We start from the raw sequence: 24,431 nt of genomic DNA, 5'->3' as shown, positions 1-24,431 counted from the left end.
GTACGTGGAGTCTTGTGTTTTTTTCTGTACTCTTAACACACGTTTGCATGCGTCAGATGTGCAGTACGTGCTGAAGTTGGAGTCATCTCCACAGTCGACATGCTGGCCTGGTCAGACTCTTTACATCATGACCTCCGGCTTCTCAGAGAAACAGCGCTGGGTGGCTGTACTGGAAGCTATCGTGGCGAGCAGTCGCGGCGCGAGAGAGAAAGCCGAAGCTGATGCAGTGAGAGACAGAACCAGACAGACCCAAATACTGCTTAACAAATGTTTTATAATGGCCAAAAACTGTAGTCCTATCTCTTTTTAGCATGTAAAGCAGTACAGCCGTACCTTGAATGCTTTTTTTTTTTTTATTGCTTTTAATTTTGTAATTGAATTGCTAGGTTTGAAAGCTTTGCTGTCAAAAGCTGACATGAGACTGCTGTATGAACAGCTTTCTCCATTACTTCAGGTGCACATCAATTCTGAGGCTGTACCAAAATGTGTGATGAGCTGTATGCTATAAACCATTATCCACAGAGAATTCAGAGTTACAGATGTTTACACTGGCACCTCAAAATCACGTTCACATGTTAATGCTGGTGTTTTTTGATCATGCACAGAAACTGTTGGGTAACTCTTTACTCAAGCTGGAGGGTGATGACAGGTTGGATATTAACTGCACTCTACCGCTGACTGATCAGGTAACTGCATCACTGCAAAACACTGTGGCTTGTACATATATAATGATACTCTATTCTATTTTAAACCTCATTTAAAATTAGGCTAATTTTATTACTCATACATTATTATCTACATGTGCTTAATGAAAAGGAACATACAGTGCAATCAGAAAGAATTCAGACCCCTTCATTTTGTCACATTTTATGTTGCAGGCTTATGCTTTACATACCCCATAATGACAAAGCAAAAACCACATTTTTTATAACTTTGCAAAAAACTGAGATATCACATTGACATAAGTGTTCAGACCCTTTGCTCTGACACTTGAAATTTAGCTCATATGCATCCCGTTTTTCTGGATCATCTTTGAGATGTTTCTACACTTTGATTGGAGTCCACCTGTGGCTAATTCAATTAATTGGACATGATTTGGAATGGCACACACCTCACAGCTGGTCTCACAGCTGAAAATGCATATCAGGGCAAAAACCAAGCCATGTGGTGAAAGGAACTGCCTGTATAGTTCAGAGACAGGATTGTGTCGAGGCACAGATCTGAGGAAGGCAACAAAAAAAAATGTGGCTGCATTGAAGTTTCCCAAGAGCACGGTGGCATCCATAATTCTTAAATGGAACAACCAGGACTCTTTCTAGCGCTGGCCGCCTGGCCAAACTGAGCCAAAAAGAGAGGTGACCAAGAACCCAATGGTCACTCTGGTTGAGCTCCAGAGATCATGTGTGGAGATGGGAAAAACTTGCAGAAGGACAACTATCACTGCAACACTCCACCGATCTGGGCTTTATGGCAGAGTGGCCAGACAGAAGCATCTCCTCAGTGTAAGACACATAAAATAACACCTAAAGGACTCTCAGACTGTGAGAAACAAGATTCTCTGGTCTGATGAAATGAAGATTGAACTGTTTGTGCTCAATTTCAAGCATCATGTCTGGAGGAACCAAGGCACCTGTGCAATACCATCCCAACGGTGAAGCATGGTGGCGGTAGCATCATGCTGTGGGGGTGTTTGTCAGCGGCAGGGACTGGGGGACTGGTCAGGGTTGAAGGAAAGCTGAACGCAGCAAAATACAGAGATATCCTTAATGAAAACCTGGTCCAGAGCACTCAGGACCTCAGACTGGGCCAAAGGTTCAGCTTGCAACAGGAAAATGACCCTAAACACACAGCCAAGACAACGCAAGAATGGCTTAGGGACAACTCTGTGAATGTCCTTGAGTGGCCCAGCCAGACCCCGGACTTGAACCCAATCGAACATCTCTGGAGAGATCTGAAAATGGCTGTCCACCGACGGTCCCCATCCAACCTGACAGAGCTTGAGAGGATCTGCAGAGAAGAATAACAGAAAATCCCCAAATCCAGATGTGCAAAGCTTGTCGCATCATACCCAAAATGACTTGAGGCTGTAATCGCTGCCTAAGGTGCTTCAATTAAGTAGAGTTAAGGGTCTGAATACTTATGTCAATGTGATATTTCAGTTTTTTATTTTTAATAAATTTGCAAAGTTATCAAAAGTCTGGTTTTTGCTTTGTCATTATGGGGTATGGAGTGAATATTATGGAAAAATAATAATAATAATTTAAAGCATTTTTGCATTAGGCTGCAACATAACAAAATGTGAATGTGTCAGGGTTAAAATCTAATTAGACATGGCAAAAAGTTCACCCTCATATTATATGCTTTTAAAATCAGCCAGTTCCGACCGATGCTGAACAAAAAAATAAATAAATACAAATGCTAATATGGTCCAGGATTAATATTGTCACTGATATATAATGCATCCCCTAGTATCAGTGTTTACATTTTCCATGCTTTACATTTTCAGTCGATATTTTGTCATATTCTGACACACTGGTTATTTCATTTCTGAATCCTCAGATCGTGTTGGTGGGCTCTGAAGAGGGTCTCTATGCCCTGAACGTGATCAAGAACTCCCTCGCTCACATTCCAGGTCTGGGATCCGTGTTCCAAATCCACATCATCAAAGAACACGACAAGCTGCTAATGATCGTGGGTGAGCAGAAATTCAGGCTGTACAGTTGTACCATAGTACTGCTACAGTACATCCTGCAATGCATGCATTTGAAATATTTATAAACATTTACATCTTGGTGTAGTAGTTAAGGGTGCTCTTGATCAAGACACTTGACCTCAGTTCCTCCAGTCAGACTGAAGCTGTAAATTAATGTCACTTTGGACAAATTGCCTCTTGTGAAGTTGCTACTAATAGCTGGAGTCTTGATAATTCAGTGTGGTCCATATAATGATGATTTGTCATGTAGGAGATGAACGGGCTTTGTGTTTGGTGGAGATTAAGAAGGTGAAACAGTCTTTGTCTCAGTCTCACCTCCCCACACTGCCTGAGATTGTGCCGTATATCTTTGAGACAGTGAAAGGCTGTCATCTGTTTGCCGCAGGCAGGGTAAGACAACTGTTACTGTGTTTCACTACATCTTCCACTCAGGATATTTTTAGTGTATTGCATTGTATCATGATGTGTAACCCCTCAAAACCTTTTCTCACTTTAGATAGAAAATGGTCCATGCATCTGTGCAGCAATGCCAAATAAAGTCACAATTTTACGTTACAATGACAACCTCAACAAATTCTGCATCCGTAAGGTAAGCAATAAATGTTGGAGAACAACTGTCATTCACACAGAATAATTATATCAGGCAGATTTATTGGCCGATATCAATGTTTATTTTTACACAGTTTTTTGTTTTAGTCATAGTTTTAGTCTTGTGATGAAAATTTTAATGTGCATTTTTTAAATTAGTCAATCTTTCATCATGGCATATTCATTCAAGTCAGTTTTACTCTGACTAAAATACAATGAACCCTATTTTAAGAGCACTATCACTAAGCGCAGCGCTAGGCCAAAAGTCATAAGCGCAAAGTCAATGGGCATGGCCATGAGGTTTTGGTATTTTCGTTCAAGCATGCGCTAAGTCTAGGCGCACATGGGTTTGGTGAAATTGTGCGTGCAACGTTAATTCAGAGGTTTTTCTCCAGTTATTCCACTGTCTGCGTCCTATTATATAGTCCATTCCCTCAAGCACCAGCGATATAAACAACGACAGCACATTCATAAGAAGTTGGTAGTGTAAATGCAATGAATTAGAAGAATTGAAAATCACTTTCTTTTGTGCATTAACTGCGTCCTTGATGAAAGTGATTCTCGTCAGAATTTGGATTTACGCTCCGTTAAATTATAGTTGCTGGTGGAATCTCCAAACGGAGTTTAAACTTTGCGCTGAGATAAGATGTGGTTTTGAAACGTCTTAGCGCAATGACCTATTTCTCAGGAAAATAGCATATTGCATTTTGCACGACTTCAATAGCGTACAACACATCCACTGATTGTGCAGAAACGAAATTGGACTTAAAATTAGCACTCTCGTGAAATTGGATAAGACGTTGCGCGCGGTCGTAGCTCTGCGCACTCAAAAAAATACAGCCCTAAATTTTAGTTGATGATAATGTGCAAAATGACAAAAACATGTCAAACTGTAACAGACCAAATTTTAATCAAATATTCAAACATTTAGACAATTTGTTTAAAAACTGTATAAATTCAAACATATAAAAGAATGGCTACAACTGTCCTTCTTTGTCGAAACCTGGGGCCGGATTCACGAAACATTCTTTACAAGAAAATTCTTCTTAACTATCGTTTTCTTCTTAATTTCTAACTTAAGAAAAAAGTTATGAATATTGTGTATTCCTGAAAAAATGTCTTAAGAAATGTGTCATCTTTTTTCATTTAATTTTCATTTATTTATTTCGGCAAGACAGTTCAATCAACCCAGCTATGTCTTTTAAAAATTGCTGAAAAGGAATAGATTGAATTTTCTTAAAAATTGTTGTAAATAACATCTTAAAGTTAATAACCTCACAGTTAAATCCCTTGTTTAATGAATGAAAGTTGTTTCAAATGTGTCTTGTTCTATCATGTTGAGTCAGAAGTCGCAATGGGATGTTTATGTAGAAATGTGATTATAGACCACAACACGTTTTTTTATTGTTTTGTGTTTTATGTTATTTTTATTTCCAGCTATCAAACCATATAAATGTTATCACGAAATTCAAACAAGAAGCTTAATTCTTAATGTGGTGACCAATCATGCAAGTCAATTCGACATAGTGCTCTCTCTCTGTGATCTTTAGAGTCTGTAGAAACATCCAGCATTTACATTTCAAAATTATAGCGAGGTGCATGCTACTTATAAAAAGGTTAATAGACAGGGAAAATTATCGTTACAATTTACCAGTGTTGAATTTGATGTATTAGATAGACAAGGCAACCTCAGGAGCAAGCTAGTACATCATGTCATCTTATTCTTAAGAAGAAAAAAATTAAGACGTTCTTAAGAAAATACTTCAGGGGACCTGGGTAGCTCAGCAAGTATTGACGCTGACTACCACACCTGAAGTCGCTAGTTCGAATCCAGGGTGTGCTGAGTGACTCCAGCCAGGTCTCCTAAGCAACCAATTGGCCCAGTTGCTAGGGAGGGTAGAGTCACATGGGGTAACCTCCTCGTGGTCACTCTAATGTGGTTCTCGCTCTTGGTGGGGCGTGTGGTAAGTTGTGCGTGGATCACGGAGAGTAGCATGAGCCTCCACATGCTGTGAGTCTCCGCAGAGTCATGCACAGCGAGCCACGTGAAAAGATGCGCGGATTGACGGTCTCAGACGCGGAGGCAACTGAGATTCGTCCTCCGTCACCCGGATTGAGGCGAGTCACTAAGCCACCATGAGGACTTAGAGCGCATTGGGAATTGAGCATTCCAAATTGTGGAGAAAAAACACGAGTATAATTCCTTTACAAAGAGACGAGATGGTTGACATGCTGTTGGCTTCTGGTCCGAACTTAATGGGCTCCCCTGAGAAACAGGCACACCTCTAATGATCTCTCTCTCTCTCTCTCTCTCTCTCTCTCTCTCTCTCTCTCTCTCTCTCTCAGGAGATTGAAACACTGGAGCCGTGCAGCTGTATTCACTTCACGAGCTACAGCATCATCATCGGTACCAATAAATTCTATGAAATTGAGATGAAGCAGTGCGTTCTGGATGGTAGGTAGATCAGTTATTGTTTTGAATTGTCAGGCCCATGTAGAACTACAACACTATTGAGAAAAAACATCCCTGATGTCTCAACTATATTTGGTCTGGTTCCAGAAGTAAAAATCCCATACATTTTCTCTATAGACAAATAGATTTTCTCCCCAATATGAAATGCCCAATTCCCACTGCTTACTAGGTCCTCGTGGTGGCGCAGTTACTCACCGCAATCCAGATCGGCGGAGGACAAGTCTCAGTTGCCTCCGTCAATCCGCGCATCTTATCACGTGGCTCACTGTGCAGGACACCGCGGAGACTCACAGCATGTGGAGGCTCATGCTACTCTCCGTGATCCACACACAATTTACCACATGCCCCATTGAGAGCGAGAACCACTAATCACGACCACGAGGAGGTTACCCCGTGTGACTCTATCCTCCCTAGCAACCGGGCCAATTTGGTTGCTTAGGAGGCCTGGCTGGAGTCACTCAGCACACCCTGGATTCAAACTCGTGACTCCAGGTGTGGTAGTCAGCGTCAATACTCGCTGAGCTACCCAGGCCCCAGACAAATTGATTTTTAACGATAACTTATAAACCCTTAAAGAAAGACCTATCATGAGCTCTGAGGTTTTTAATCGATGGTATATGCTTCTAATGAAGTCATCAGTCTGCATTAATTTAACTACATTTAAAAAAAGTATTGTGTAAAATAGCAGAATTCCTGGTAAAGAAATAAAGATCCTCCAATCAGAGAACTGCGGCAAACAAAGTGCAGCAAAAGAGCTCTACAGCGACCGCCCACTCCCATGATGTACTGTGAATGACGCGATCAAGACGCTCTCCCAACACTCTCAAACTACTTATGTATTTGTATATATCTGAAATTTTTCCAATAAACTTCAAACAAAATTTCTATCAACAACTTTAACTCAATAGTTTTATATTTTTCTATAGTTTTTAATTTGATAGCATAATTTGCAATGATTCATGGGATTGTAGTCCATTCCCTCATAACAGACGTTAAGTTTTGGACCTTTGTTTTTTGGTCTGATTTTCAAATATTTCTCTGCTTCAAATCAAAGTTTGTAATGTTGTGATTCACCTCGGAGCTGGTTGGTTTGGTTTCATGGCATAACAAATCCCACTGGAAAACAATTATGTAAAAAACACTTCTGGAACCAAGAAGCTGGAAAAGTGAACGGGCACTGTTGCGTTCATGCACAAGAACAGTTTTTTATAGGTTATATGTTAGAGGTGAAATTAAGTTTGAAAAGCTGTAAACCCAAGTATAAATAAAGGATACAAAAACGACACAGAGATTGATAGAAAAATGTTAGAAAAAAAATAAATAATTGCAATAGAGCGAAACAGTCTGGTTCTGTAAGTTAAAAATCCCGGACATTTTTTTCATAGACTAACTGATTTTCAACGATAACTTATAAACCTTTAAAAACTTTTTAAAGGTTGTTCATCGATGGTATATGCTTCCATTGAAGCCATGCATCCACGTTATCTCAACTTCATTGTTTCAAAATCGTGTTTGATAGCAGAACAACTACATTACTCATGATCCAGCAGAGAAAGATTCACCAATCAGAGAACCGTGGCCAACAAAGCCCACGAAACTTGCCTCGGAGTGACCGCCCACTCCCATGATGCACTGTGAATGACGTAATCGAGTTGGTGTCTCTTCAACCCTTAAACTACTCATCTTTTTGTACATATCAAATATTTAGCAATAAATGTAAAATATATTGTTTCTATACTTATATTTAACAACCTAAAATCACTAGTTTTATATATTCCCATAGTTTTTAATTAAATAACATCATTCGCAATGCTGCAACACAGTTTTGTACCTTTGTCTTTTTGTCTGATTTTCAAACATTATATATTTTTTTTTTTGCGCCTCAAAACAAAGTTTGTGATGGTGTGATTCACTTTGGAGCTGGTTGGTTTTGGTTCATGGCCTACAACGCTTATCTGTAGGGGTTTTATGAAAAGCCTACACAAAAAATGAATGGAAAAATACTTCCGGAACCCAGACGGCTGAAAATGTGGGCGGGCACTGTTGCGCTGTGTTCAATATGCAACATCATTACGGCCGAACATTCCGAACATTCTATCAAAGTCAATGAGAGATTTTCAAAGTTTTTAGAATATTTGAGCAACAACAATCCATTGATGCCTTGCGAGCATTAATTTCTGCAACAACCAGATCTAATATATCATTAGGGACGTAGAAATGATTGACAAGGAATCAGCAATCATATTGCAGTTGTTTCACATGTGCATATTTCCATACAGATATCTGGTTAGGACCGGCTGGCAGGCCATTTGTGAGAACATGGTAAGACACTTATCATTTCTAATCGTGCATCATTTAATGAGTGATTGGCTGTTTTTGGCAGAGTTTCTGGACAAGAATGACGTGTCGCTGGCGTCGGCTGTGTTCACTGGGTCCTCTCACAGTTTCCCAATCGCCATCGTCCAGGTGTCCAGCACTCCACAGAAGGAGGAATATCTGCTCTGCTTCCATGGTCAAATACCAGCACACCAGAAACGAACTACTGTTAATGGCAGAATTCAGTTCAATTCAATCTAATATAATGTTTGATTGTGATTACAGAGATTGGAGTGTTTGTGAACGGTTACGGTCACAGAAGTCGTCCGGACGATATCAAGTGGAGTCGACTTCCTCTGACGTTTGGTAACTAAGTTTTCCTTCATGTCAGTTTTAAGGAACGTAATGATGAGCTTGTAAAACAAAACCTTTAAGATCGCTAACTACAGCATCTGTCTATTTCACAGCATTCAGAGAGCCGTATCTGTTTGTCACCTACTTTAATTCGCTGGATGTTATTGAGATTCAGGGACATGCAGCTCTTGGGTAGGAACTCAACATGCTAAAGCTGTAAGAGCCACAAAAAATATTTTAAAACCTGAAAGAGTAACACTGAATCCACTTCGAAACAGGCCTCCTGGTCTCGTACACCTGGACATTCCTAACCCGCGGTACTTGGGTCCAGCTATCTCATCTGGTGCCATCTACCTGGCCTCCTCGTACCAGAACAAACTGCGGGTGATCTGTTGTAAGGGCAGTCTGGTGCGAGAGTCTGGAGAACTTCAGAGGACCGGTTCTAGCAGGAGGTGAGGGTTAATTAACACATTGTGTAATAAAGTGTAGTGTGAGTACTGCATATACTGTAAAGCGCTGCAAAACATGTACATGAAATTTCATATAAATTAAATAAAAAATAATACATTAAATGTTTAAATTACTTCTAGGATTAGCCAAGAGAAATCAATCAAATTTATGTTTTTGTCTTTATTTTATTTTTAAAAAAAGAGCTTTAATTTATAATTTATATAATGGTATTTTTTTTAGAGTTAATTAATTATATCTCTCAATCATCTCTGTAAATCAAATGGAATGTAAAAAACACACACACACTCATATAATTAAGCTTTAAATGTTTACAGATAATACAAAATGTCCACAGCCACAGTCTTGGAGCTTTATTGACAATTTACACATACATTTACATTTCAGTTGACTTTTTTTTTTGAAAATTATTGTAGCCTAATTTTAAGATTTACGCATTGCAATTTCATAACATTCCATTGAATTGTTTAATGTTTGACAAAATTAAAATATTTAACTTAGTTTTTTAAATTTTTATTTTATTAAAAATTACTCAATTCAATTCAGTGGAATGTTATGAAATTGCAATGTGTAAATCTTAAAATCATTATTTAAATTTTATTTTTAAATGGCTAAATTATGTCTCTTAAAAGCTTTGAAACTGTTCCCTATTTTAAAGATTATATAAATTGGACACTTTAATAGTGAGTTAGTGGGTCTGACAGCTCTTGTAAATTCCTATAATTCTGAAAACATTAAATCACACTTATATGGTTTCAGTGGAGTAACTCACTTTTTGTTTCTTTCATCTTATTGAAGAAAGAGTCATTCGGTAAACATTATCATCACAGAACAAAAAAAATCATTTAAAATAATTAAAATCATTAAGCTCTGAAATTGATGGGAGAATAATGGTAAAATGCAATTAACAATAAATTCAACAAACTTTTTTTCTTAGACATTTTCTCAGCTGGTTTGTAACAGTGCATGTAGAATCACACGTGTCATGTTATGTGCTTCATATATGGGTGAAGGACGTGACAATTTTTTTTGTATGCAGATCGATTAAGTTGTTCAGAAAATACATTAAAAGTGCAATTCACACAAAACAAGTACATGAATACACTGATGAACATGTTTTTCAAAATCTCAGTTTAAAGTCATTTTGATATTTTTTCTGGGGGTTAAAGTAAAAAAAAAAAAAAAAAAAAGACTAAATAAATAGTGTCTTTAAAATCAAATTTTTTTTATTTTTTATTTATTTATTTTTATTAAGATTTGAAAATATTTTGTCCACCAAATAAAAGTCATGTGTTGAAACCAGGGGTTAAATTGGGCCGGTCCGGAACGGTGTTCCGGCACCTTCGATTCCAAAAAATAAATAAATAAATGCTTGTTTGTCAATCCATCCCATTTATTGTATTCTCCGATGCGGTTTTTGTTTGATTTCCTTTGAGACATTGCAAGTGTACTCGTTCAAAAATATTTCAAGTTCATTATGCTTCGCTCTAGTCAGTTGCGGACGCTGGTAGAGGAAACATATACGAGAGCGGCACGAGACCGAGTGCCCCACTTCTGTACCACGCCGTGGTCCGATCTCTGATTCATAGAAATTGCGTAATATGCAATGAACTGCTCACCCGTGCTCAGTTGCTTAGATTTGTTAAAAAGCTGGATACACAAAGAGGTCTTGAATCAGGAATCAATCACATCCATAGTGACATCAGCGACATCAGATCAAAATATCACAGGCCTACAACTTAAGAACAAAAGACCACTCGACCAACACACTGTTAAAGGTTTCACTGTTATTTGTATGTTGATGTGTACTCCATTTTTGTTGATTCAGCATTTATTTTTATTTTGTGTTTTTTGGATTTGTTTTTTTCTAGCAAATATACAGTGGGATTCACTTTAGTGAAAAAGCTTCTTCATGCGGCAGTGAAGAATTTTAAACTTATAATTTAATGCAAATGTTTTCATTGCCAATTATATTATCAGAATAACAATTTGAGTATAAGTTAGTTGTGCAGAAGGTGTTTGTTTCCCCCGTTAAGAACAATGTGCATTTACTTTTAAATTGTAACATTAGATATACAGTAAGTTAAGCCGGTTTTATAAGATGACTCACAACTTAGGGCAAGAAGGTAACTTGTCCCTGCTGACTTCTGATTTTTATAAAATGTATAAAAGACATGTGATATTCTTTTTTTTTTGGAGGGGGGGGGTTCCCCTTTTTCTCCCAATTTGGAATGTCCAGTTCCCAATGCGCTTTTAAGTCCTCGTGGTCGCATAGTGATTCGCCTCAGTCTCGGTGGCGGAGGACGAATCCCAGTTACCTCCGCGTCTGAGACCGTCAACCCGCGCATCTTATCACGTGACTCGTTGAGCGCGTTGCCACGGAGACATAGCGCGTGTGGAGGCTTCACTCCATCCACTGCGGCAACCACGCTCAACTCACGCCCTACAGAGAATGCCCCACATTACGGCGACCACGAGGAGGTTAACCCATGTGACTCTACCCTCCCTAGCAACCAGGCCAATTTGGTTGCTTAGGAAACCTGGCTTGAGTCACTCAGCACGCCCTGGGATTCGAACTAGCGAACTCCAGGGGTGGTATAACCAAATTTTCAATGTAATTATTTATTTTTACAATTAAGTTGAATAATGATACACATAAATAATGATAGACAAATCATTAAAACAGAATCCCAGTCAAATCGATTCATCTGAAAGAAAAAATGTCTATGAATTACATACCAAACAGGCCTATTAATAAATCCATATTTAGACATCACCCGATTTTAGGGTTCCCCCACCTCAGATATCCCAATTTAATCCCTGGGTGTAACCAACACACAAGTAGCTATTTTGTTGTCATGTGACAATAAAACCATACCCTTCAGACCCTCGTTAATGTCATTTATTTTTTTTTACTTCATACAATTTTATTTTATTTTATGAAAATGCACATTTTGTTCACTTTTAATAGAGTAACACTAAGAAAACATCTTGAGATTTATGACTAAAAAACCTTATATTTTTAAATGTTTTTTTACCTTTAAAATTATGTTTTAATACTGTTTTTGTTATTAATAAATTAATTTTGATAAAGTATTTTAATGGGAAGTATTTTGATATATTTTACACCACTTGACACTAACTCATTAAATACATTTTATGTTGAAAATGCTATAAATGTTTCAAAAAAAACAAAATACATTTGAGAATACAACATGCATACAAAAATTACATTTCTATGAACTTGATCTCTCATTTTTATCACCTTGGTCAATGACCCAAACACAAACAGTACATGACATCTTTTTATTGTTTCGCCTTTTACCAAAATCATTCAGTCATTCATTTGACCTCCGCAGCAGCCCAAACAAGCGTGGGCCCCCCACGTATAACGAGCACATCTCCAAGCGCCTGGCTTCAGGTCCTGGGGCCCAGGAGAGCCAGCTGCACCGGGAGCCCAGCACCCCTCACCGTTACCGCGAGGGGCGTACGGAGTTCCGGAGGGACAAATCTCCCGCAAGGCCTCTGGACCGTGAGAAATCGCCAGGCCGCGCTGTGCTAGACAGCCGCAGAGAGCGGTCACCCGGGCGCTTCGAGAGCAGTGGCAGCGAGAGAGACCGGGAGCGCTCGCGCCTTCACACTAGCTCTGTACGCACTCAACTGACGCCCGTCAACAAGGTACGCATGAGACACTTTCATGTAAACTGTGTATCCTTCTAGGGATACAGACATGAGACGATGTTCATGCATAATTACATGAACATCTGCTGCCTTCTAGTTAAATTCCTGTAGTTAATGGCTTTTCCATGGCCAACAGGATGTGCAATGAATGTCCAGCTATTAAAAAAATAAATCTAGCTCTGGGACATCAGGAGCCAAAACAAGTAAAAATCGGCATCCTTTGCACCAGTAATGATGTATCTGAGCTGATCTGCGTCAGACAGAAGTTTGTGACCTCTCTATCCTGGTGCTGGTGTAGGTTTGGGACCAGTCTTCGGTCTGAGAACGTTCCGGAGAGATGACGTAAAGAGCCATCGTCCACTTCCTGCATGGATGGACATGCCATTTTAACAGGCGCTTCATATAACACTGAACTATATCATCTCATGCCTGTAACCGTGAAAAGAGCCATGTTATTTCTCTTGCAGCCATAATATTATATTATACTTGAGTCTGGGATATTTTGCTAACATTGTAAACTTGCTGTTACCATTTACAAAGGTCCACTGTAAACAAACTCAAGAGCAATTTGGAGAAAGATTCAGAGGAATGTTCCAGGCTTGATATAAGGGAAGTTCTATCAACAGCATTTATGGCATAATGCACATTACCACAGAAAATAATCTTGACTTGCCCCTCATTTAAAAGAAAAAAGAAAAAAGCAATAATTGTGGTTCAAGCAAGGCCATAAACATTATTATTATTAAACAAAAGCAATTATCTACGATTCTCTTAAAATTGTTTCTTTGGTGTTTTTCAATTCTCTGCCATTGCTTTCTTGTGCTGATGTTCATCAATATGGCGACTACGAGGAAAAAAGTCGTGACCAAAACAGAAGTCATTTCAATGCAACACAATTTTTATGTTTGTGGAAGCAAGGATGCTTTTAAAGGGATAGTTCGCCTAAAAACGAAAATTCTCTCATCACTTAATCACCCTCATGCCATCCCAGATGTGTATGACTTTCTTTTTTCTGCAGAACACAAATGAAGATTTTTAGAAGAATACTTCAGCTCTGTAGGTTCTCACAATGCACATCAAGGAGTACCAAAATTTCAAAGCTCCAAAAAGCACATAAAGGCAGCATAAAAGTAATCCATACGACTCCAGTGGTTTAATCCATGTCTTCAGAAGTGATATAATAGGTGTGGGTGAGAAACAGATCAATATTTAAGTCCTGTTTTACAATAAATTCTCGTCCCTGCCCACTAGGTGGCGATATGCATGAAGAATGTGAATCGACAAAAACAAAAGCAGCTTGTGAAAGTGAAAGTGGAGATTTATAGTAAAAAAGGACTAAAAATAAATGTTTCTTAAAAGGTGCTGTAAGCGATTTTAGCGTTCCGAAGCTTTCACGTGACCAAGTCGTTGAATTAGCCACGTCCCCTCATTCCAAAACCCCGCCCCCAAACATAATTTTGAGATCAAAATCGAGCAAAAGAGCAGCATTGTTTGTTCCTGTCAAATTCAACAGTGGCACAATAGCACCCTCAACTGACAAACATGCATCATAGCCTCAATGATCCGCTTCAAATTCAACACTATGAGAGGCAGCAAAATGATTGACAGGTGAAAAGCATCAATGTCGCGGAAAAATGGACACATTTTTGTTTGCTGTTTACAAAGTCTAGAGCTGTCACAGAGACCGGTGAGATATCTCAGGACACTTATTTCATTAATATCTTAAGGGAGTTCATTAAAATAATAAGGGAGTAGGAAAATTTTTTGCATACTTTTCAATGAAAAAAATAATTTCTTACAGTATATTGGAATAATTTCTTTAGATTTACATGGCATATTATTTTCTAAATCAACTGGAGTAATAACTGCTGAAAATGAGGCTTTGAAATCACAAGTAAAAATTGAATCTTTGAAATAACAGTTGTGTATATATATATATATATACATATTGCTTATGTTTAAGCAGGGACTACAAACGAAATGTTTTTCATTTCGGTTCGTTCTGAGCAAAAACTGTATTTTTTCCGTTCCAGTTCAGAAGTTCCAGAGTCTCCTTTCCAAAAGGTTACTGGTTAGAACAAAATAAAAGAATGGTTAATAACGTTGTTTTTAAAATGACAGTACTCTGTGCTAACAGTGGGTGAAATACAAGTTGCAGTGTTGCCAGATCTCACAAGAGAAACGAGCAACATGGTCTGAAAAAACAAGCCCAAAATAAGCCACTTGCCTCACCAGAATAAGCGAAAATAAGCGATACATTGTTTTCCTGTGTGGTGGATTGATTGACATAGAAATCATAACAAGCAGTTAATTAACAGTGAAGTATAATTGTATTTTCAGATCTGCTTCTGAGTCAAAACCCGACAGCATCAAATCTGTAATAATGCATCATATCTAACAGTAATTCAGTGAAGACTTGGAAACAACTCATTAATTATCCTTGTATCTGGATTAACCGTGCATGTATATGTAGTAAATATACATAGTTGTTAAAAAGGTCTTGATTCACAGAATGCGACATCCACAACGGGCGGTTAGGAAAAGAAATGTGTGATGCAGCAGTTTCCTTCTGGATCAAAGCACACTTTTCATTTTTCGGGCAGCATGAAGTGGTGTAGTTCCAAACATTTACTGTGATAAACTCTTTTGCCTTTGGATTTATGAAAAAATTATCTGAACAAAATTAATGGGTTATAACCAGTTAGCATAATTTAAAATAAGGTTTCACTCCGGAACAATTGAAAAAATTTGTTCGTTTTCGTTCTTGAACCGTTTTTAGTCCCTGTGTTTAAGTTAGTGTTTTTCAATTTAATATATCTGTAGTGAAGAGAAGCATCAATTTCTTTCAAGAACAAAAATGTCTTTGTGTTTGCAAACTTTTAAGGGTAGTGTACAAAAGCAGATGATGGTTAAAAAAAATCCCAGTAACATCTTTAAAATTATGTCAGGTTTCAAAATAACCAAAGTCACTTTCAAGGCAAGTCAGTCCACTAGGCGTTCATCTTTGGAACGCTCCTGGGCAGCTATTTTCCATGGATACAAGGGGCATAAAAGTGGGGAAAGACTGAAATCTTCAAAACGACTGGTCAAGATCATGATTAAAGAACATATTTAAAATCAGCAGTAGACAATGACAACAATAGAATCATAAATCGTGCTTCTTTAGCTCAGTTCATGCTAAGAAACGCTATTTTTCAGGCTGGTTCAGATAATGCCCGTGTGTTTTTGAATTAACCTACAGGCGATGTCTGTATCTAAAAGCTCTTTCTAGCAAGTCAGTCCACTGCTGGCCATCTTCGGACGCTCCCGGGAGGCTATTTCCAGTCATGCCAGTGCAGCTGCTCTATCTACTTGAATGGGGGAACACTGAAATCTAAAAAATGATTGGTCAAGATTATGATCAAAGAACATATTTCAAATCAGAAGTAAAATCTGACAACACTGGTATCATAAATTGTGCTCCTTTACCTCAGATTACGATACAAAAAACCCCACAATTTTCCCAGCTTGTATAGCTAATGTGTGTTCTCGAGATGATTGACAGGCGATGTCTGTATCTAAAAGGTGATTGGCTCTTTTACCGGTATGGCGGAACTTACTTTCTACATCCATTGACCATTGGGCGCTTGAGCTTCTTGGTTGGGCGCTCCAATTTCTCCCATTTATTTTAATAGAAGTGACCCGTCTCTGCTAAATAGTTTCTGAGTTAACTGTGAGAACGCACCACCCAGGATCACGTGATTATAAACGGCAAAATTACTTCCTCGAAGTGACAATTAAAGGTACCCTTCGATAACAGCCTTGTGGAAGGGCTCTTTGTGAAGGGGTTCACATGCTTGCATTCATTTGGAAAGACACTTCAATCAATTCCTGCAATGGTGCTAAAAAGCCATTTGAAATTAGTTTATACCAGAGACAGTTTAGCAGAGAAGGACCACTGGTATAAAATTAATGGGAGAAATCGGAACAGCCAACAGATGTAGAAAAGGAAGTCCCGCCTTAAAGGTAAAAGAGCCAATCAACTTTTAGATACAAACAATCTCCTGTCAGTCAACTCGAGATCACGCATGCGCATTATCTGAACCAGCCTGAAAAATATGTTTTTTAAGCGTGATCTGAGCTAAAGAAGCACTATTTAGGATACCATTGATGTTAGATTTAACTGCTGATTTGAAACACGTTCTTTGATTGTGATCTTGACCAACCGTTTTGAAGATTTCGGTCTTTCCCCATTGAAATAGATAGAGGAGCTGTACTTTTATAGTGCTTGTTTACATAGTAAATCACTGCCCAGCCTTCCCAAGAGTGTTCCAAAGATGGTCGCCAGGCAGACTGACTTGCCTTGAAAGGGATTTTGCTTAAACTTGAGTTGCTTTATGAATAGTGTGCAACAGTCTGGTTCTGGAAGTAAAAATCTCATTCATTTATCCCATAGACGAACTGATTTTCGATGATAACTTATAAACCTTTAAAGACAGACATACCGTGAGCTACGAGGTTGTTTATCGATGGTATATGCTTCCGTTGAAGCCATCCATCTGCGTTCTCAACTTCATTGTTTAAAAATAGTGTTTGATAGCAGAATTCATGGTTAACATTACATTACCCATGGTACAGCAGAGAAAGCTTCACCAATCAGAGAACCGTGTCCAACGGAACCCACGAAACGTGGCTCGGAGCGACCGCGTGCTCCCATGATGCACTGCGAATGATGTAATTGAGTCAGTGTCCCTTCACCCTTAAATTACTATTTGAACATATCAGGATATTTTGTAATAAACCTAAAATATATTGCTTCTATACTTATAATCAACAACCTAACATCAACAATTTTATATATTCCCATTGTTTCTTATTCAATGACATCATTCGCAATGCTTCATGGGATTGTAGTCCGTGCCCTCATGAAACACGATAAGTACACAGCCTTGAACCTTTGTCTTTATGTCCGATTTACTTTTTTGACAAAACCAAGTTTGTGATGTTGGAGCTGGTTTGTTTGGTTCATGGTTCACAACTCTTTTATGAAGGATTTTATTTAAAAGTCTATGGAAGAACTGAATGGGGAAAATACTTCCGGAACGTAGACGGCTGAAAAAGTGGGCGGTCACTGTTGCGTTCTATTGCCGTCTCGAGCTTGCATCGCTAGAACCGTTTGCGTTCATGCACAATGTGTTTCGGCACTAACTCAATTACATGAGACCATGCTAAGCTTTTCTTTTTTGTTGAAACACTTACATTAATTCTTCAAAAGAATGTGCTATTATTTGAGCTGTAATGTTGTCTAAATTGTCGTTTTGGTGGGACTACTTTTCTAAGCGGATGTGCATAAGGTACTGGATTTACCTAGTCATAACAGTTGAAAAATATGATAGAATGCTATTCTTGTCTGTGTTCTATCATGTGGATATACTGTTTATTTTCCCATTTATTGCATTGCCCCTATTTATTTTCTGTGGTAAAATCTCATAGCGAATATTTGCTGTAGAACATAGAACATTCCTTTAACGCTACAAAACAATTAGCACACCAATATTGTAAATATGGTTTCGGGTTTTTTTATAGCTAAAAGGAACTTGATTGAAGTTTAGTCTATTTTTATGTGATAAAACAGTTTGTATAGACAGTTGAAATGAAAAGTACAGAAAAGGTTCTATTTCCATGTTGAATGCTAAAGTCAATATGGCGGCTCTTTAAAATTCGTAATTAAATTTTGTCCAGCTAATTTATTTTCTATGATGCAATTGACTGACTTGACATTAACTTAATGCACATTGTATATTTTTATGCTGATAGAGTCTGATCTTTTTAAAGAGATATGTCATGTTCTCGCTACAAGTGTCCTTGTGATGTTCAAGTGAACGTATTTTGTTGAAAATATCTAAGCTTTTGTCGACACGCTCGCAAACAGCAGGAAGTCCACGGGGTTCTTCTCGAAATTTCTACAGCTTATGCTGCCGTCATGTGCTATCGTAATGATCCTACTTCCCACTTCTTAAGTCTAATATGCTGTTCAAGTGGAGTCGGAAATATCGTAATTACGAGTTCCGAGCACATGAATGACCAAGCGAAGTTGTATTAATGAGTGGGAAAGTCAGAATTCTAGATGATACTCAAGATTCCAAGTTGGGACATTGGAAGGGGCGTGTCGACATGAAAGATAGTGGAAACCAATGATTTTGCTAAATTATTCAACTTCTGTACTATATTTCAATAATATTCATTTGTTCATTTCATTTGACTCGCCCTTCGCGGATAAGGAAATTAATTCATAATATGTACCATATTGATACCATGCATTAATAAATCATATATGTCGTGTTTAAGTGATTGCTGGTTTATTCACTTTTATTTATTCACCATTACAACAGAAAAAAAAAGCTATTGCCGTTGTTCATTGCATATTTGTTTGGCTTCTTCCGTATTTTGTACGAGCTTCCCAGGTCCACTTGAAGGCAGCATAATTAAGAGCACGTCACATTCAAGTGCTTTGTTGTTGGAAACATGGAGGATGCCAGGTTCATTCATGGATATTTCTTGGGGAACTCTCATTTTGACTGGCTGACGATAATGGAATTTTGGTCAAATACATGCTATTTTCTCTGTTTAAAAAATGCACAATAAGCATTAAATAGATCCTGATATACGTAAATGTATGTGACTGAAAAGGCAAGCGATAATATGGTCGCTGCATTTGTAACCAGTCCTGCTCGACCCACTCCGAGCGGGATTCTAACTGGTGTCTCTGGCATGGGAGGCAGGCATGTTAACGAGGAGGCTAAAGGCTATAGCCTCTAGCGTCAGTTGCTAGTGCGCCTCTTGAGGATGGGGAGTGAGATTTACACACACTGCACAGAATGTACCAGCTGACTACCATTACACTCACCCCGCTAAACCTCATTCCCACCCGGGTCACGGCACCACTGTAACCGGTCCTGCTCGACCCGCTCCAAGCGGGATCGAACCAGTGTCTTTCGCCAAGGAGGCTAAAGGTTACAGCCTCGGGTTCGGGATTCGAACTGGTGTCTCTGGCATGGGAGGCGGGCACGCTAACGAGGAGGCTAAAGGCTACAGCCTCTAACGTCAGTCGCTAGTGTGCCTTTTGAGGCCAGGGGAGTGAGGTTTACACACACCGTACATCCACCTACCAGCTGGCTGCCGTTACACTCACCCCCCTAAACTTCACTCCAATCCAGGTCACGGCACCACTGTAACCGGTCCTGCTCGACCCGCCCCGAGAGGGATTCGAACCGGTGTCTCTGGCACAGGAGGCGAGCACACTAACGAGGAGGCTAAAGGTTACAGCCTCTAGCGTCAGTCGCTAGTGTGCCTCTTGAGGCCAGGGGAGTGAGGTTTACACACTGCACAGCTACCTACCAGCTGGCTGCCATTTCCAAAAACCATCATTCGCAATTAAAACTGTACAATCATCCGCCATGCTCCAACTCGGAAACTCAGGTAACAAAAGTTTTCCAGTCGTAATTACGACTTAGGCCACCTACATACTAGAATTAACGCTGTGTCAGAGAACGCTGTGAGTGCAGTCACGCTCCGTCATGCGACCAAAAGTTGAAAGCATTGACCAATGAAAATCTAGGAATGGCGGGACTAGTTGCGCTGTGAAATCCCAAAAATATGGCAGACAAACTCATTCATGCAGTATATTCATGCCTTGTCCTTTAAAGAGATAGTAATTGTAGAGAGATAGCCTGGAGAACAGTTTCAATGTTTAGTGGTACTGGTACATTGAATCTGCAATTGCCGATTGTTTTCAAACTGAACCACCTCCTCCCTCAAGTACATGCCTTCCAAATGGACCTTTCGCTCTCCCATGCGTCAAACGCTCTGTTGGTGCTTTCCCTAGTGTGTAAGCGCCCTAAGGTGGCTTTCGAGTAGGAAACTCATATTTACAGTAATTCCGATAGCACGTGAAGACAGCATTAGTGTACAGACATCCTGTTCAACTGTGAGGTGAAAATGTCCAGTAGCCCTCAGGGTTATAGAAATCCTTGGTTGTTTCCTTGTGGAATATCAAACACAGCTCAATTAGAGGCTTTTTATTTTTGAAATTTATGAATTCATGGGTAATTGTAACCAAATGCCTGAGTGGTCATATCAAAAACGCATGAGTAAATTTTCACTTGGTTTTGGGACTATCTGTCATGTAATACCTTAATATTAATAATTGATGTTTTTAAACTAACAAGGCTGCTTACCTTGAACTTTCTTTTTGTAAAGAAATTGAACTGTAATAAACAATATTAAAGTATGAGCCATACACAGTTTCTCTCGCTTTGAGTAATTCTTTTGGTGTGTCAAAATCACTAAAGTAAAATTACTGTACGTGTCAACTGGTGCATGAGGTGTTTTCAAATATGGCAAGTTTGGTGGATTTGGACACTTGGCAGAGAAAGAGGTGAGAGCGTTAAAAAGTTGGGAAATGCTGAATTTTTGGCAAACAAGAAAAATCACCGGATGGCAGCCAATTGCAAAGTAAGAAAGAGAACGAAAGAAAGAGGTATTTGTCGTAAAACAATAGTACTACTAAATTTACCATGGTTTTACTACAGTAATCATAGGTCAACTATAGTATTTATAGTTCAAACATAACCACACTATTTACTATGGTTTTACTACAGTAACTATTTTAACCATGATTCCAATTCTATAATAATAGAAATAAAACAATCACTGCCAGAAATCATGGTTTTACTATAATAACACCATGGTTAATTTGTTGTATATGTACCATAGGTTTTAAAACCATGGTTTCCCTGTATTATTACTTTGGTTTTACTACAAATAGCATGGTTAAAATTTTATTACTGTAGTGAAACCATGGTCAATTTTGTGGTTATTATTTTACTTAAAATACTACAGTTTAACAGTGGTTACTGTGGTAAAATCATGGTTAACTTTCATAAGGGATAGATAAAGCTCTTGTGAGGGAACGTAAAACTTTTTGCACATTTCACTTCTGAATCACTTTATAGCCCATACCTTACCATGTGTCTGCACTACAATGTTCATCTGCACTATTCTACATATCTAGCTCATTCGCAACTGCACTTCACCTGCATTATTTTTTTTATGATATATTATTATTACTTGCACTTCTGGTTGGATGCTAACTGCATTTCATTGGCCCTGTACTTGTATTGTGCGCAATGACAATAAAGTTGAATCTAAGTATTTCAGCCCTCTAGTGGACATGGAGGGAATCTATTTCCTAAAATTGATTTGTGTCCCCTTGCAATTATTTTGGGTTCTCTCGCAATAAATCAACTATGGTTTTAGTACAGTATCCAATGGTTGAAATATGGAATTTATACTAAAACCAAATCATGGTTACTACAATATTACTATACAATCCCACCAGGACACATTGCAGCACTTTTTCTTGATTATTGCTTCCCAAAACGACTGAATGTGCTGCAACTTTTCTCAAAAATGTTGATGCCTTTTGCAGTGTTTTTGTTGTTTTGCAGTGAAACCCCACAAATAACCACAGTACTGTTTTTTTTTATTTTATTTTATTATTGTTATATAAAATTTTCTGCCTTAGATAATGCAAGTAAAATTTGGTAAGGTGCAAATAGAAGACCTACAATAAAACTGTGAACTAAAAACACAAAAGAAGAGTGATTACATTGCCTGATCGCGATCATTTATTCTAACCCAGATTATCTGAGATAACAGCCATTATTGAGCACTTTAAATTCCAATTACAATTTACTATCTAAATAAGGGAATTTTTAGCAAATAGAACAACGCCATGCATGCTGTTTTTTGTGTCTCATTTTTAGGTGCAACAGTGCATTGCGTGAGCACTCCAATCATGGCATTGCCCCTCTAGATTTTCCTTGTGTATGAACCCTCAACGACCAAGAACATTTTCCGTTACACAAATGTTAAATTAAGGTGAAACTGGAGCACTTTGCGTTCACTATCAAAATTCTTGTGTAAACCTTCGCAGGACCTTAGACAGCACGCATCATATTTAGACAGCTCATATTTAATATTTAATATTTACACGCTCTTTAGGAGCTGCTCAGAGTGCGGTCCGTGGTGCAGGGTCGGTTACTGTGGAGATTATATAATGCCGGCTGTGCAGTTGGATAGGTCTCAACTGTGTCAAGCTTTTGAAGCATTTGGTTTTGCTGCGGTCAAACGTGGAAAAAAGCGTTCAGATTACCTCAGATTTATGGTTCATGTGGAAAAATGGTGAAACTTATACAAAACTGCAAGCTACTACAAATAACACGCAAAGTGGTTGAATTTGCATTGATTCCGGAAGGACTGACTATATCACGAGGGAACGCAAAACTATTTCAGAAAATAAATTCCCTCCTGTTGTAAAGGGTTCCGTATATTACTATATTTAATTCAGATATCAAAAGCAGTTTGAATGCTAGCTAGGTTGTTTACTGCTAATGTAAGCGCATTAAATTGACACTGTGTAAACTTTGGGCAGTCAGAAATAAAGTTATAATTTTTCAAACTGTAATCATATATACATTTGGTGATGTTATCTGTATAATGAAAGCAAATCATAGCTCATACTAAAGACACCCCATGCTGTACGTTTTATAGACACACCCCCAAAGCTGCGATTTGTGTGCTGATTATTTTCTTTGCTAGTGGACACTTATGGTTCGACCTCGGATGAATCACTCAAGAAGCCTGCAAGGTTGGTATTCCACTTTGTTTTATTCGTATAGAAGTCTGCAACAGTGTCTATTTCAGATGGTTACCAATGTGCAAAATATAAACCATGGAATTTTCTCTTTCTGGAAAAAAAAAAAAACTAACAAATTTCACATTCATGGATTGGCGTTAATGCAAAAGCAGTGACACAGAATCCACAACACTCAACGCTGACTTCCAATCTGAGGTGCGGATATCATCAGCATTGAGAATTAATGGCCATCAACGTAGCAATAAATCCAAAAACTCTGGAATTTCAAGACCTGGTGTCACTATAGTAACAGCTGGTAAGACTGGTGTCCCCGCTATGAATGCTGACTGTTAGTGAAAATTCAGTCATCACTTACCTTCATGTTGTTCCAAACCTGTGTGCCGCAACACAAAAAACATTTTTCAAAGAATCTTTAAGCAGCTTGTTTTCATTCGACAATTCACGGCGACCACGTTGTCAAGATCAAAAATGATGAAACAAGAGAAATTCCACTCATGTACTGTATTGCAAATCTTCCTAAAGCAATAACAATAGCTATGTCTGAGGAACAGACCCAAATTTCAGTCGCTATTCACATATAGCACACCAGTTGTACATTGGACTACTTTTATGAAGTTTTTATGAACAGTAGAACAGAAAACAGCTGCATGAAGATTTTTCAAAATGATCCTTTTGTGTTCCACAGAAAGAAAGAAAAAATATAGCACACCACTTTGGAACGACATGAGGGTGAGTAAATACGTGACCAAATCTTTTTCTGTGAACTATTTGGGACAGATTGACCTCCAAAACGAAAATAAAACGCAAAAGGGAATCAAAAATGATTTTGATTGTGATTTGTGCGCCATTTCTCAAATAGCAGTTTTAAAGATGCAGAGCGTGCAAGTATGAGAGTGAATGTGTTTGTTGGTGTTTGTTTGTGTAAGGGGGCTTAAAGGGATAATTCACCCAAAAATGAAAATTCTCTCATCATTTACACACCCTCATGCCATCCCAGATGTGTGTGACTTTTGTTCTTCAGCAGAACACAAATGAAGATTTTTAGAAGAATATTTCAGCTCTGTAGGTCCATACAATGCAAGTGAATGGTGATTAGACCTTTGAAGCTCCAAAAATCACATAAAGGCAGCATTAAAGTA

At 38.4% G+C, this 24,431-nt stretch overlaps 1 protein-coding gene across 1 annotated transcript in view; it reads left to right on the top strand.

The window, feature by feature from the left end:
• LOC127423772 (citron Rho-interacting kinase-like) overlaps nt 1-24,360 on the top strand; it is a 93,270-nt gene extending 68,910 nt beyond the window's left edge. The window contains exons 28-39 of the mRNA XM_051668329.1: nt 57-226; nt 606-686; nt 2,560-2,695; nt 2,964-3,103; nt 3,210-3,302; nt 5,648-5,756; nt 8,158-8,286; nt 8,376-8,456; nt 8,558-8,636; nt 8,723-8,896; nt 12,272-12,590; nt 12,892-24,360. Of these exons, the coding sequence (XP_051524289.1) occupies nt 57-226; nt 606-686; nt 2,560-2,695; nt 2,964-3,103; nt 3,210-3,302; nt 5,648-5,756; nt 8,158-8,286; nt 8,376-8,456; nt 8,558-8,636; nt 8,723-8,896; nt 12,272-12,590; nt 12,892-12,915 (1,535 nt within the window). The 3' untranslated portion in view covers nt 12,916-24,360. The remainder of the gene's footprint in view (nt 1-56; nt 227-605; nt 687-2,559; nt 2,696-2,963; nt 3,104-3,209; nt 3,303-5,647; nt 5,757-8,157; nt 8,287-8,375; nt 8,457-8,557; nt 8,637-8,722; nt 8,897-12,271; nt 12,591-12,891) is intronic.
• The last annotated feature ends 71 nt before the right edge of the window (nt 24,361-24,431 follow it).

Source organism: Myxocyprinus asiaticus, chromosome 33, assembly GCF_019703515.2.
Source record: "Myxocyprinus asiaticus isolate MX2 ecotype Aquarium Trade chromosome 33, UBuf_Myxa_2, whole genome shotgun sequence".
Taxonomy (NCBI): domain Eukaryota; kingdom Metazoa; phylum Chordata; class Actinopteri; order Cypriniformes; family Catostomidae; genus Myxocyprinus; species Myxocyprinus asiaticus.
Note: the sequence above shows the minus strand (reverse complement) of the source record. Positions and strands in the feature narration are given on the sequence as shown.